Raw genomic sequence first — 13,729 nt, forward strand, 5'->3', positions numbered from 1 at the left:
CCTCTTGCACTGAGATGCAGTGCCTTAGACCGCTGCGCCACTTGGGAGCCCCACGTGAAGAGAAGTTGCAATAAAAAAAATCATTCATTTATCAGAAGTCCATGTTTTGTACAGTCCCTCAATGATGTCAACATTCGTGTTCACTTTCTGTACTCTGGAAAGGTCAGGGCTCGATTCAATCCATAAGGCTGAAGATCCGTGCTACAATGGGGTTGAAATTTAAAGGTAATTTCCTATTGAGTGGACATCAGCAGCGTTTACTGTGAATGCAGTCTCCTGCAAATGCGGAGACATTGCCTTTAAACCTCAATCGCGCTGTATCACGGATCTTCAAATGAATGGAATCGAGCCCTCACTGTCAAAATACATCATTACACTTGTTGCTCTTTGACCTTTATCACCCATGCCGGTGGTTTCCAGGTAACAGGCCCTAGCTATGAGGAAGGCTCTGGAGTTTTCCCAATTCTTGGCCCGGTTTGGATTCTTTAAAAAGTGAATTGTTTGTTCCTCCCTTGAAGTAACTGATAGAAATGACTGGACAGGTGAAAGCTAGGCGGTAGAGCCCTTCCACTCACCTGCCCAGGACACACACTCAGATTGAGCAACAAAAACAAATCTGCTCTTTACTTGTAAAATGTTCCAAACGGGACATTGTCTTTTTACCTAAATATGCAAACACTGTCAGATAGAATTCATAGCAAGCAGTGCATTGAGTTAGTCAGATTCAATTAAATATAACAGAACAGATTACCTGGATTTACATTCACTCTCCCTGGATGGGTTGCCAAAATTAACTAACAGAAAGCCACACCCCCAATTATCCATGAATATGACTGCATTGAGCCATTTGCCACTGTCCTTCCATGGCTATAATCACCATGCTACTGCCTATTTCATTTGTTCATTTATCAAACAAGACAACTCATAATCCAGTACCTTTATCAGTCAACACACCTATATTTGACCTGTAATTAGCCTTAAAAATGCTACATTTTCTCTCAGCCTCATGGCAAAAGTTTCTGGCTACGCCAATGATGTTGCATGCCCCGCAGCTGGTGGAGAGTATTACATTTGGGTTGCCATCTGCAGCAGGTCCCTGGTTCAAATAACAGAGTCGTTTTTGTTTTCTAACTTTTCCCAACCCCTTACTGAATTTAGAGCACTTCCCTAAACAACCCATCATATCTGTCCATGCCCTTCAGGCATAGCTACCCTCTATGCTCTCCGATTTGAAGAGAGAAACATGCATGACTGAATTGAAAGTCTCTAGGGGCTCCTCCGCTCAGGACAAAGTGGAATCACGTTATTTCTACAATGAATATGCTTTATTTTCTTTTACAAAAAAATCACTGTAGTCTAGAAATACAGGAGGCATACAAGAAATAAAATGGGGAGGGGGAGGGGGAGTATTTGAAGTTGTAATGAAAGCCTGGTCGTCAACAGCCAGTCTGAGAATAATAATAATAATAATAATACAAGTAAAACTACATCATGGATGTTAAAGCTTTTAACCAAATGAAATCACATTCTGCTCTTGAAGGGGGGAGCAGAAGGCTCCACATCTCACGTAGTTAATAGTAGCACTGATTTGTGACCCACACACACACCACCTATGGAGACATTGCTACAGGTATATGAACGGGAGAGGAGGTGCGCACTGGGTATGATACGACACACAGAAAAAAATACACAAGACGAAGGAACGGTTAGAAGAAGAAAAAGTAGTGTTTGTTTTCCGTTCACCAGGTTTGCCTCGTTTTTATGTAACACATACTGCACACCTACACGTCTTCATGTTTAATACGGGTGCTCACCGTGCATTACCCACTAATGCTCTTATCTAGTGTCTAAGGCACTTTAAAGAAACATGTCATTACAGCTGAGCTAACACTGGAGTAAAAGTCACATGAAAGTGGCAGTTTCCATACATTACCCTCTTCTAATACTCAACAGAGATGCCAAAGGAAGAATAGCGAGCGCTGGTGGATATGGACATTCTGGGACGTTAAGAGTGGCTTAATAGTTTCAGAGCTTTGAGATGCTATCCCCCGTCGAAGGCTGTTATATCTAGGAATACTAAGTGCTTGGTAGTTGGTGTGTCAGCGTATTATAAAAGAGAGTTAGGGGTCCTACTTTACAGCCAAACCATGGCACAAACACAGTGAGATGACGGGCACCCCTTGCTCTGAGCGGTAGGCTTTAGCTAGTCAAACTACACGTTCAATCGAAGCTCTCAACATTAGTATTGTACATTATGTGACCACTCAGAGAGAAGCTTGGGGTTTCCTGGCTCCAGTTACAGGGGCATATGAACACTCATTGTGCAGTTACGTGCAATTTCCCAGCGATTCTCTGTAAAACGTACGCCAGCGACCATCTATCTAAGCATACCACACTTCACTGCCTTCAACCCTTCTTCCTGAACAACAGGAAAAATAGTGTTCCAATTGGTCAAAATACAACAACAAAAAACGTCAATCATGACCTATGCGATTCCTATAAGAAGTCAGTTAGCAATTGTTTTTAAAGAGTTGTGACGAGACGCTGTGGCAAGTGGAGAAAAGCTTTTCACAGTTAAAACGTCCTTTCCATTCCATGTTTTTCTCCCAGAACAGACTGGGGTGAATCCACCATCTTGTTTCATTGTAGTGTTTGGAAGCGGAACAATAGTCTGTACATCAGGAAGAGACTCATGCAATGAGGGAGGCGGAGGCAGTCCAATGACCTCTGACCTACTGTTGAATAGAACTATCATCGGAGAGGACAGAGTTTTGTTAGGTCTGCTTTAAGCTAGGGAAGAGATGATGGCTTTACATTTGGTGACACACACTTATTACAAGACAAGGTTTTGTTTCATGTGGGAGGAGGATGACAAAAGTGAACGTTTCCTAGTTTCGCTCCTTTCCTTGCAGTTTGGCATGTAGGGGCATACACATACCTTACATACTCACATGTGCACACACGCATAGTTCATGAGTAAAAAGCACTTGTACATAAGTTTATATACTCATTTAAGCGGAGCACATAATTCCACGCCTAGGGAGGACTATATTAAGATCGTTGGGACACTCGCCGGGCCAAGCAGCTAGCCAGAGTAGAGTAGGAATATTGTTAGAGTAAGGCAGAGTAAGCCGCTCAAGTGGGAGTTGTCATTGTTTTGTCATCCCCAGGAAGGGAGCATTTCTGGGGGGTGGGGTGGTCTGGGTCGTATTCGTTAGAACACACTGTAGAAAAACGTTTGAAAAAGTCTTTCAATGGAAAATGAAAACAAGTGGTTCTTATTGGACAAATCCAGGTAGTCCCTCCCTGTTTCGGACTGTTTTCTTCTGTTTTGGTGCCTAATGAACAGGACCCTGGTTCTCCCTGCTGTTGACTCGTGGACAGGGACAGATGGAGAGGCTGAGGTGTTGTAGTCACTACGCTGCCAGGCTGGCTAATCGATAGGGTTGGTAGGATTAGCAGGGAGCGTCTATTCGGTCTGGTTGGAAGCTTGCGTGTCGTTGTGGTCGCTGGCGCGGCTGTCGGCGTCGTCGTCAGAATTGTCCACGGAGGTCCCGTCGATCTGGAGCTGCCGGCTGCGGCCTGAACGGCTAGACGAGAAGCTGATGGGGCCTCCACGCCTGAGGACGACAGGCAAATACAGTTGAAGTCGCAAGTTTACATACACCTTTGCCAAATACATTTAAACTCAGTTTTTCACAATTCCTGACATTTAATCGTAATAAAAATTACCTGTCTTCGGTCAGTTAGAATCACCACTTTATTTGAAATGTCAGAATAATAGTAGAGAGAATTATTTATTTCAGCTTTTATTTCTTTCATCACATTCCCAGTGGGTCAGAAGTTTACATACACTCAATTAGTATTTGGTAGCATTGCCTTTAAATTGTTTAACTTGGGTCAAACGTTTTGGTTAGCCTTCCACAAGCTTCCCACAATAAGTTGGGTGAATTTTGGCCCCTTCCTCCTGACAGAGATGGTGTAACTGAGTCAGGTTTGTAGGCCTCCTTGCTCGCACACACTTTTTCAGGTGTGCCCACACATTTTCTATGGGATTGAGGTCAGGGCTTTGTGATGGCCACTCCAATACCTTGACTTTGTTGTCCTTAAGCCATTTTGGCACAACTTTGGAAGTATGCTTGGGGTCATTGTCCATTTGGAAGACCCATTTGCGACCAAGCTTTAACTTCCTGACTGATTTCTTGAGATGTTGCTTCAATATATCCACATAATTTTCCTTTCCTCATGATGCCATCTATTTTGTGAAGTGCACCAGACCCTCCTGCAGCAAAGCACCCCCACAACATGATGCTGCCACCTCCGTGCTTCACGGTTGGGATAGGGTTCTTCCTCCCCTTTTTTCCTCCAAACATAACGATGGTCATTATGGCCAAATAGTTATATTTTTGTTTCATCAGACCAGATTACATTTCTCCAAAAATCTTTGTCCCCATGTGCAGCTGCAACCGTAGTCTGGCTTTTTTATGGCGGTTATGGAGCAGTGGCTTCTTCCAACTAAGCGGCCTGTCAGGTTATGTCGATATAGGACTTGTTTTACTGTGGATATAGATACTTTTGTAACTGTTTCCTCCAGCATCTTCACAAGGTCCTTTGCTGTTGTTCTGGGATTGATTTGCACTTTTCGCACCAAAGTATGTTCATCTACAGGAGACAGAACACGTCTCCTTCCTGAGCGGTATGACGGCTGCGTGGTCCCATGGTGTTTATACTTGCGGAACTATTATTTGTACAGATGAACGTGGTACCTTCAGGCGTTTGGAAATTGCTCCCAAGGATGTACCAGACTTGTGGAGGTCTACAAAAAAAAATTCTGAGGTCTTGGCTGATTTCTTTTGATTTTCCCATGATGTCAAGCAAAGAGTCACTGAGTTTGAAGGTAGGCCTTGAAATACATCCACAGATACACCTCCAATTGACTCAAATGATGTCAATTAGCCTATCAGAAGCTTCTAAAGCCATGACATAATTTTCTGGAATTTTCCAAGCTGTTTAAAGGCACAGTCAACTTAGTGTATGTAAACTTCTGACCCACTGGAATTGTGATACAGTGAATTATAAGTGAAATAATCTGTCTGTAAACAATTGTTGGAAAAATTACTTGTGTCATGTACAAAGTAGATGTCCTAACCGACTTGCTAAAACTATAGTTTGTTAACAAGAAATTTGCAGAGTGGTTGAAAAACGAGTTTTAATGACTCCAACCTAAGTGTATGTAAACTTCCGACTTCAACTGTACATACATGGTCATTTATCCCACCCACAGATCTATGAAAGTGTGTGTGTCCTGTTGCATCTATAGGTGTGTTGATGAACATGTATGGGCAGTGATAACAATGAATGTATTCTTCTTTGTTTTAAAGAAACTGGCAGAGGGAACGCCGATAGGCATAAATAACCATGTGAAGTGTATATACAAAGTGTTATGAGAGGCTGTACCTGAGGCGGTTCTTGAGTGTGCTGACCTCGCGGGTCAGGCCCTCGCTGGCCTCGGTGGCGTCATCCAGCTCCCTCTGTAGTTTCCTACGGGAGGCGTTGGCCCTGGTAGCCTCCTCCTCAGCCTCCTCCAGCTGACGCTTCAGCTGCTTCATACGAGAGTTGGCCTTCTCCATCTGACGGGGGGAGAATTTGAATTTTATTGGCACAATTCAACGTATTTACATAGTAAATTCATGGGCCAATTCAAGATTAAAACACTGCAAGTGCAAGAGAGAGAGAGGGGGAGAGAAATAGAAAGAGAAATTTGGAGAATAGGGGGGAGATGGACAAAAGGTGGGATAGAAATTGGAAAAACAAAGATGGAGACAAAAGTTTGGGACAGACAGAAGAATGCAGAGAGAGAACCAAAGTTACAGAAGAGAGTGGGTGGGAATAGGAGAGAGAGAGAGAGAGAACCAAAGCTACAGAAGAGAGTAGGTGGGAATAGGAGAGAGAGAGAAAACCAAAGTTACAGAAGAGAGTGGGTAGGAATAGGAGAGAGAGAGAAAACCAAAGTTACAGAAGAGAGTGGGTGGGAATAGGAGAGAGAGAGAGAACCAAAGCTACAGAAGAGAGTGGGTGGGAATAGGAGAGAGAGAGAGAGAAAACCAAAGTTACAGAAGAGAGTGGGTGGGAATAGGAGAGAGAGAGAGAACCAAAGCTACAGAAGAGAGTGGGTGGGAATAGGAGAGAGAGAGAGAGAAAACCAAAGTTACAGAAGAGAGTGGGTGGGAATAGGAGAGAGAGAGAAAACCAAAGTTACAGAAGAGAGTGGGTGGGAATAGGAGAGAGAGAGAGAGAGAACCAAAGCTACAGAAGAGTGTGGGTGGGAATAGGAGAGAGAGAGAGAGAAAACCAAAGTTACAGAAGAGAGTGGGTGGGAATAGGAGAGAGAGAGAGAGAACCAAAGCTACAGAAGAGAGTGGGTGGGAATAGGAGAGAGAGAACCAAAGCTACAGAAGAGCGTGGGTGGGAATAGGAGAGAGAGACAGAGAGCTTCAGCACAGATGACACAGAGACACTGATTATAGTGAATTAGTAGCTAACATGGCGTCCATGGCCTTTTACTCACCCTTTCTAAATGTCAGAACAGACTGTTTCAAGCTAACTGTGGACCCGAGACGACCACTCACCTGCTCCTTGTACTGATCGGCATGGCGACGCTCGTCCTCCACCTGAATCACCACCTCTTTCAGCTTCTTCTCCGTGCGTCGGACGATCTTATTGGCTGCTGCCCTCTCCCTGCGAGGAAAAGGAGTGATAACAGGAAAGTGTGTACATAGTGTCACCCTGACTGACTCATATCTGATGGGGACATACATTTGCATCAGGATGCAGTAAAACACTTTAGTCAACCTCATGCACTACCGTTCAAAAGTTTGGGGTCACATAGAAATGTCCGTGTTTTTGAAAGAAAAGAAATACAGTGTAGACATTGTTAATGTTGTAAATGACTATTGCAGATGGAAATGGCTGATTTTTAATAAAATATCTACAGAGGCGTACAGAGGCCCATTATCAGCATCCCTCACTTCTATGTTCCAATGGACACTCTTCAAAAACTGTTGTTCTGATTAAAGAAGCAATAAAACTGACCCTCTTTAGACTAGTTGAGTATCTGGAGCATCAGCATTTGTGGATTCGATTACAGGCTCAAAATGGCCAGAAACAAAGAACTTTCAGTCTATTCTTGTTCTGTGAAATGAAGGCTATCCTTGCGAGAAATTGCCAAGAAACTGAAGATCTCGTACCACGCTGTGTACTACTCCCTTTACAGAACAGCGCAAACTGGCTCTAACCAGAATAGAAAGAGGAATGGGAGGCCCCGGTGCACAACCGAGCAAGAGGACAAGTACATTAGAGTGTCTAGTGGCAGCTTCATTAAATAGTACCCGCAAAACACCAGTCTCAATGTCAACCGTGAACAGGCGACTCCGGGATGCTGGCCTTCTAGGCAGAGTAGCAAAGAATAAGCCACATCTCAGACTGGCCAATAAAAATTAAAGATTAAGATGGGCTAAAGAACACAGACACTGGACAGAGGAAGATTGGAAAAAAGTGTTATGGACAGACTAATCTAAGTTTGAGGTGTTCGGATCACAAAGAACATTCTTGAGCCGCAGACAAAATGAAAAGATGCTGGAGGAGTGCTTGACACCATCTGTCAAGCATGGTGGAGGCAATGTGATGGTCTGGGGGTGCTTTGGTTGTGTTAAAGTGGGAGATTTGTACAGGGTAAAACGGATCTTGAAGAAGGAAGGCTATCACTCCATTTTGCAACGCCATGCCATACCCTGTGGACGGCACTTAATTGGAGCCAATTTCCTCCTACAACAGGACAATGACCCAAAGCACAGCTCCAAACTATGCAATAACTATTTAGGGAAGAAGCAGTCAGCTGGTATTCTGTCTATAATGGAGTGTCAGAGCAGTCACCGGATCTCAACCCTATTGAGCTGTTGTTGGAGCAGCTTGACCGTATGGTACGTAAAGAAGTGCCCATTCAAGCCAATCCAACTTGTGGGAGGTGCTTCAGGAAGCATGGGGTGAAATCTCTTCAGATTACCTCAACAAATTGACAACTGGAATGCCAAAGGTCTGCAAGGCTATAATTGCTGCAAATGGAGGATTCTTTGACGAAAGCAATTATTGTTTCAATTAAAAATCATTATTTATAACCTTGTCAACGTCTTGACTATATTTCCTATTCATTTTGCAACTCATTTCATGTATGTTTTCATGGAAAACAAGAACATTTCTAAGTGACCCCAAACTTTTGAACGGTAGAGGATGTTTTCAGGCCCCTAATGTTAAAGGTCCAATGCAGTCATATATATCTCAATATCAAATAATATCTGGGTAGGAATGAAGTACCTTACTGTGATTGTTTTCAATTAAAATGGTCAAAGACACAAAAATAGATTCTTAGCAAAGAGCAATTTCTCACGCAAGAATTGTGCTAGGACTGTCAGGGAGTGGGAAGGGGGAAACTAAACATTTGCTGTTATTGGCAGAAAAGTTTGGAACTCTTTCTTATTGGTCTATTAACTAATTTACCATATGGTGATGACACCAGGCAGGCAAAAACTCCATCCCACCAAAACAGGCTGAAACTTTAGTTTCAGCCTAAAAGGACATTATCATAATTTTCACAATTTCACAGTGTTATTCCAACCTCCAGGTGTGGAAATATATATACACAGCGCAGGTAAATCACATTTTTTGACTGCACTGGGCCTTTAAAGGTCCAGATTTTGAGTAGTTTGTCATCTTTTCCTGTGCTGTGTATATATATTTCTACACCTGGAGGTTGGAATAACACTGAAATTCTTTTTCGTTTTCCCCTCCCCACTCATCACATCTTTGACTGCACTGGGCCTTTAAAGGTCCAGATTTTGAGTAGTTTGTAATCTGAAAATAGATCTGTGGTTAGGGGAAACTCCTACCTCTAGCGGTCTATTGAGTATGGGTAAATCATTACATTGAGTGTATGAGCTGGAGTCCACCTATTCAAGCCCCCATTTAATTCTAGGTAACCTCCCATCTTTAAACTCTGACCCCCATTATGACGTCTACTTAGTACAGTATATAGAAGGCTTCTTACTTGGCCTCCTGCTCCAGCTGCTCCTCCAGCTGCAGTATCTTGGCCTCCAGGGCGGTGATGGCAGCCTTGAACTTGGACTTGACTGCCCCCTCCAGCTCTCCCAGCTTGGCCTTCAGCTCCTTGTTCTGCCTCTCCATTCCTTGACGGGCGTTCTCACTCTTCTGGGCCGCGCTGCGCTCCCCAGCCAGCTCCGTGTTCAGGATGTCCACCTTGGGGGAGAAATGGGGATAAAGGGAGAGAGGGTCACTCTTTGTCCATCTCTATATAAAGCCATTAGTTGTGGGTCCCATGAAGTAGTCTGGTGTGATACTTGTTAGCGCAGTTCATTATAGACTACTCTCCAGGCCATAAAGAGACTACATTCTATGGTCCAGGAATCGTCTCTAGGTATGAGTGAATCTCAAAAGTACTTTCCTCTTGTCCGATCTCCTCCTCAAAACGTCAAGAGACGATGCCGGTTTAAAGAGAGTTTTACATGTTCTGTACCTTCATGAGCTGTGTGTACGTGTTTGACAATGTGAGAGTTGTACTGTACCTGCATTGTGGTCTTCCGGAAGCGGTCGTTGAGCAGCTCCATGTTGCTCTGTTCCTCCTCTAGTTCCTCCTCCAGCTGCGAGATGCGGGCTTCCAGCCTCCTCTTCTCATCTAGCAGGGCCGACCTGACACAAACAAGTGAATGATTCCGTGATGTGGTTGGTACAGAACACAATATAGAAATCAGGGGGGGAAGGCTGCTGGTCCACTTAAAGCTGGAGTATGTAACTTTTTGGGTGACCTGACTAAATTCAGATAGAAATGTGAGTTATAGATCTGTCATTCTCACTGAAAGCAAGTCTAAGAAGATCTGTTCTACGCGCACTATTTATATGCTTGCCGTTCTTAAGTTTCGTTTTTGCGTCTTTTACTTTTAGTTTTGTACACCAGCTTCAAACATCTGAAAATACAAGATTTTGGGTTATTGAAAATATATTTCATAGCGGTTTAGATGGTACAATGATTCTCTACACACGATACATTGCTTGTTTTGTCACAGAACCTAAAATTAGGTGAACTATTACAATTTTAGCAACCAGCAATTTCTGCATATTGCACCATTAAATCTGGAAAATATCATGCTTGAATTTGATCATTAATCAGGGAAATGTAGCTACTCACTTTCCAGAGGCGCTATTTGAGATTTCGTCGGCCAGCTCGTCTCTCTCCTGCTCAGCGTGTCTACGGGCCCTCTCTGAAGCCGCCAGGTCCTCCTGCAGCTGTAGGATCTCAGCTTCCAGGCCCTTTAGTTTCTTCTCGTTCTCTTTAGACTGTGCAAAGATCTCATCACGGGATGCTCTGGCCTCCTCCAGCTCCCTCTGGTAGTCCTTCATCTGGGCCTGCAGGGGGCAGCAGCAAGGCAAAGAGTGAGACCAACGTTCTGGGGCAACTGTACAGGGTTAGGGGCCAACTCCATTTCAAATGAGATTTTCTTCAATACTCCTCTATGGCAGCATTTACACAGGCAGCCCAATTCTGATATTGTTTGCCACTAATTGGTCTTTTAACCAATCAGATCAATCTGTTGCCCATAATTGGGCTGCCTGTGTAAATGCAGCCTATGAGAAAATGTTACAAATTCAGTTTTACTTCCCGAATTGAAATAGAACCGACCCCAACCCTGTAGCTATACTGAATATAATAGTGTAAGGCCAGCGGGGAAGCTACAAATGAGACCAGACCAACTTGGACAACTAGAGTTTACAGCATCAGGGATGTCATCTAAATACAGACGTTGGGAGTCCTGGACATATTCTAATCTAGGCTACATTAAAGCTGACTACACAGTGGACAGACAGGCACAGATACCATACCTGCAGAGGCTACCAGTCCATTTTATTGATAAAAGGATACAGGTGTAAGAAATAATATTGCTGATTATCAGAGATCAGACAACTAGGAGTTCCTAATTAATCAGGCAAAAAATATTGACATTGTATGGTTGCAAAATTCTGCTTTCTATCCCAATATTCCCAGAATTCCTGGTTGGAAGATTCAATATTTATAATCTACATAATAGATCAACACAACTTGAGAATGAACAAGCAACACAAATCCTGTATGAAGTCTCACCTGTAGTTTTCTGAGCTGTTTGATGGCTTCATCTCTGGCCTTGTTGGATGCTTCTATTTGCCCCTCTAGGTCCTTGAGGTCCATCTCCAGCTTCTTCTTAGCTGCCACAGCCAGGGCTCTCTGCTTCCTCTCATCCTCCAGCTCTGCCTCCATCTCACGAACCTGGGGAAGGGGTCAGACAACAAGCTATTACAGAGAGGGTTGAAAACGCCAAGTAAGTGATGAAACCTAGTGAAGTTTGGGTTCTAGCTTGCTCGGATGCAATAACGGTTAGGGTGAAGATGGATGGAAAGTACATAATGAGTCCATAAGTTAAAGTTTTTGACCATATAATAATATGGTGATTATTTTCTCCCAACTGTTGGCCTAGCTAAATTACCTGAGTTTCTATTAGAGGTCTGAATGTTACTCCCCAAAAAGGGTCATCTTTGCTCGTCTCTCTACCTGTTTGACCAGCGTCCTCTTCTTCTCCTCGTTCTGTTCGTCTCTGGCCTGCAGGTCCCTGTCGAACTGGGCCTTCATGGCCTGCATGTTGACCTCCAGACGCAGCTTGCCGTCCTCCGTGGCCTGCAGCTCGTCCTCCAGCTCCTCCAGCTGGGTCCTCATCTCCTCCACCTGCTGCTCCAGGGTGCGCTTCGACTTCTCCAGCTCATGGACCTACACACAGGGGGACGTAGAGAGACTGTTAGCAGGAACATCTTTTTTCTGGGTCGAAAACTGTCATAAGGAAGCCATCCCATAGGATTAGTCAAACAAATTTTCACTCAAAGCAACATTCTAAGGTGGGTGGACAGCGTTCTTTCAAAATTAAGTAATTTACAGAAGGCTTCATGTGTGTAAGGTCTCCAACAATGTTTAGGAACCACCACCAGCTCCTGTAACACAGGTATTCTCACTCATTCTGTGGTGGGTGGATTGGTGGCCATATTGGAAGAAACATCCCAAAACCTGTACATTTTGGTTCTATCAATCCTCATTGGATGAGCCTAGCCAAGTCAAGGCTTAGGACTGGGTTGTATAAGGTATTTGAGAACCTTCAGCTTCTGTACGGAGAGTTTAAACTACGTACGCTCTTGCCCACGTCGTCCTTGGAGCTCATCAGGTCCTCCATCTCAGTCCTCAGCTGCTTGTTGAGCCTCTCAAACTCCTCCTTGGCCTCCAGGGCCTCGTCCAGAGCCCGGGCCATAGACAGAGCCTTGGTCTCCTTCTCCCTGGCCTCAGCCTCGGCCTTGTCACGCTCCTCAGCATAGCGGGCAGAGATGGTCTTCTCTTCAGCCAGGAGCTAACATAGAGGGAGAAGATAGTGATGAAGAAGGATGGCAAGTAATGTCTTACTGGTAAGTTATGTTAACGAAGGCACTCATTGGAATCAAGAAATCCCAAAAACTCAGCCATTTCTTCAATAATGGCAGGTCTACTTTTATTTTGCAGAGGGGAGAAGGAGATAAGCAAAGGTGAGAGGAGGGAGAAAAGGAAGCGAGATAGAGGAAAGGATAGAGACAAATGGAGATGATACGATACCTGGTCGAACTTCTTCTGCTTCTTCTCCAGGTTGGAGACGATGGTCCTCTGGTGGTCCAGGTCCACCACGAGGTCGTCCAGCTCCTGCTGCAGGCGGGTCTTGGTCTTCTCCATCTTGTCGAAGGCGGAGGCTTTCTCCTCCAGCCGCTGGCTGGTCAGCTCCATGTCCTTCTGCAGCTTCCTCTTCACCTCCTCCAGAGACTCCAGGGTCCCCACGTCCTCATCCAGCTTCTTCCTAGACTCAAACAGCTAGGTAGAGAAGACAATGGTTTTCTTTTTCTTTTTTTCTGTGGTTCTTACATGAGGAAATAATGTTCACAGCTTTGTGAGTGAGCATTTGATATACAGAAAATGACAGTGGTCTTTTTTGAAAAACCACATCACATCATCTTAGTGTTGGGGAAGCTACTATGAAAATATATTTGACCAAGATACCAATTACTTCACAGTGAAATAAGTTAAACTACACTAAAGCTACGCTTAAGAAAAAATAGCCGTTTTCTTAACTAAAGTGACTTTAAAAAAGTAGTTCAATGTGTGAAGGAACATTTTATGTTTGTGCTTTTCTAATAACCAATTCGACTGGGTTCATGCAAGTGACTGATCGTGCACGGGAGGAACCCTCAATATCAGTATCTGCAATTTGGCAGTACGCCCAGAACATTATTTTGAGAACGGAAAGGAATATCTCAGTTTCAAGGTCTCAGCTTGGAGAGAAGAAGCCTCATGAGGTATTGGTCTGTTACATGCATAAACTAAACGTTAATGATGAATGATTATGAATAATGAATAAGCTAAATCATGCAAATATAACTTGTCTGTGTAAGCTGTATATAAGAGATCTAACGGGACTGCCCCGACAGAGCTCACTTCAGACCGGTACTTTAGTTTGACTGTGACCTATCCAGCTTGCTGTTAATAAAGAATGTTTAATTTAAAATTGACTTCAGGTGTCCCTGGTGGTAATTTCCATGACAACTACATCCAAACTACTTCCTGAAA

General features: G+C 43.9%; 1 protein-coding gene across 21 annotated transcripts in view; it reads right to left on the reverse strand.

Annotated features, from left to right (window-relative positions):
• Positions 1-1,303: 1,303 nt before the first annotated feature.
• Positions 1,304-13,729, reverse strand: part of LOC129836322 (myosin-10-like) — an 83,074-nt gene continuing 70,648 nt past the window's right edge. For all 21 annotated transcript variants that reach the window (XM_055902511.1, XM_055902475.1, XM_055902458.1 and 18 more), the window contains 10 exons: positions 12,728-12,976; positions 12,276-12,488; positions 11,651-11,863; positions 11,207-11,368; positions 10,256-10,473; positions 9,636-9,759; positions 9,101-9,309; positions 6,630-6,738; positions 5,458-5,630; positions 1,304-3,620 (listed from right to left, as the gene is read on the reverse strand). In XM_055902511.1, the coding sequence (XP_055758486.1) occupies positions 3,470-3,620; positions 5,458-5,630; positions 6,630-6,738; positions 9,101-9,309; positions 9,636-9,759; positions 10,256-10,473; positions 11,207-11,368; positions 11,651-11,863; positions 12,276-12,488; positions 12,728-12,976 (1,821 nt within the window). In that variant the 3' untranslated portion in view covers positions 1,304-3,469. The remainder of the gene's footprint in view (positions 3,621-5,457; positions 5,631-6,629; positions 6,739-9,100; positions 9,310-9,635; positions 9,760-10,255; positions 10,474-11,206; positions 11,369-11,650; positions 11,864-12,275; positions 12,489-12,727; positions 12,977-13,729) is intronic.

This window comes from Salvelinus fontinalis, chromosome 3 (assembly GCF_029448725.1).
Source record: "Salvelinus fontinalis isolate EN_2023a chromosome 3, ASM2944872v1, whole genome shotgun sequence".
NCBI classification, from domain to species: domain Eukaryota; kingdom Metazoa; phylum Chordata; class Actinopteri; order Salmoniformes; family Salmonidae; genus Salvelinus; species Salvelinus fontinalis.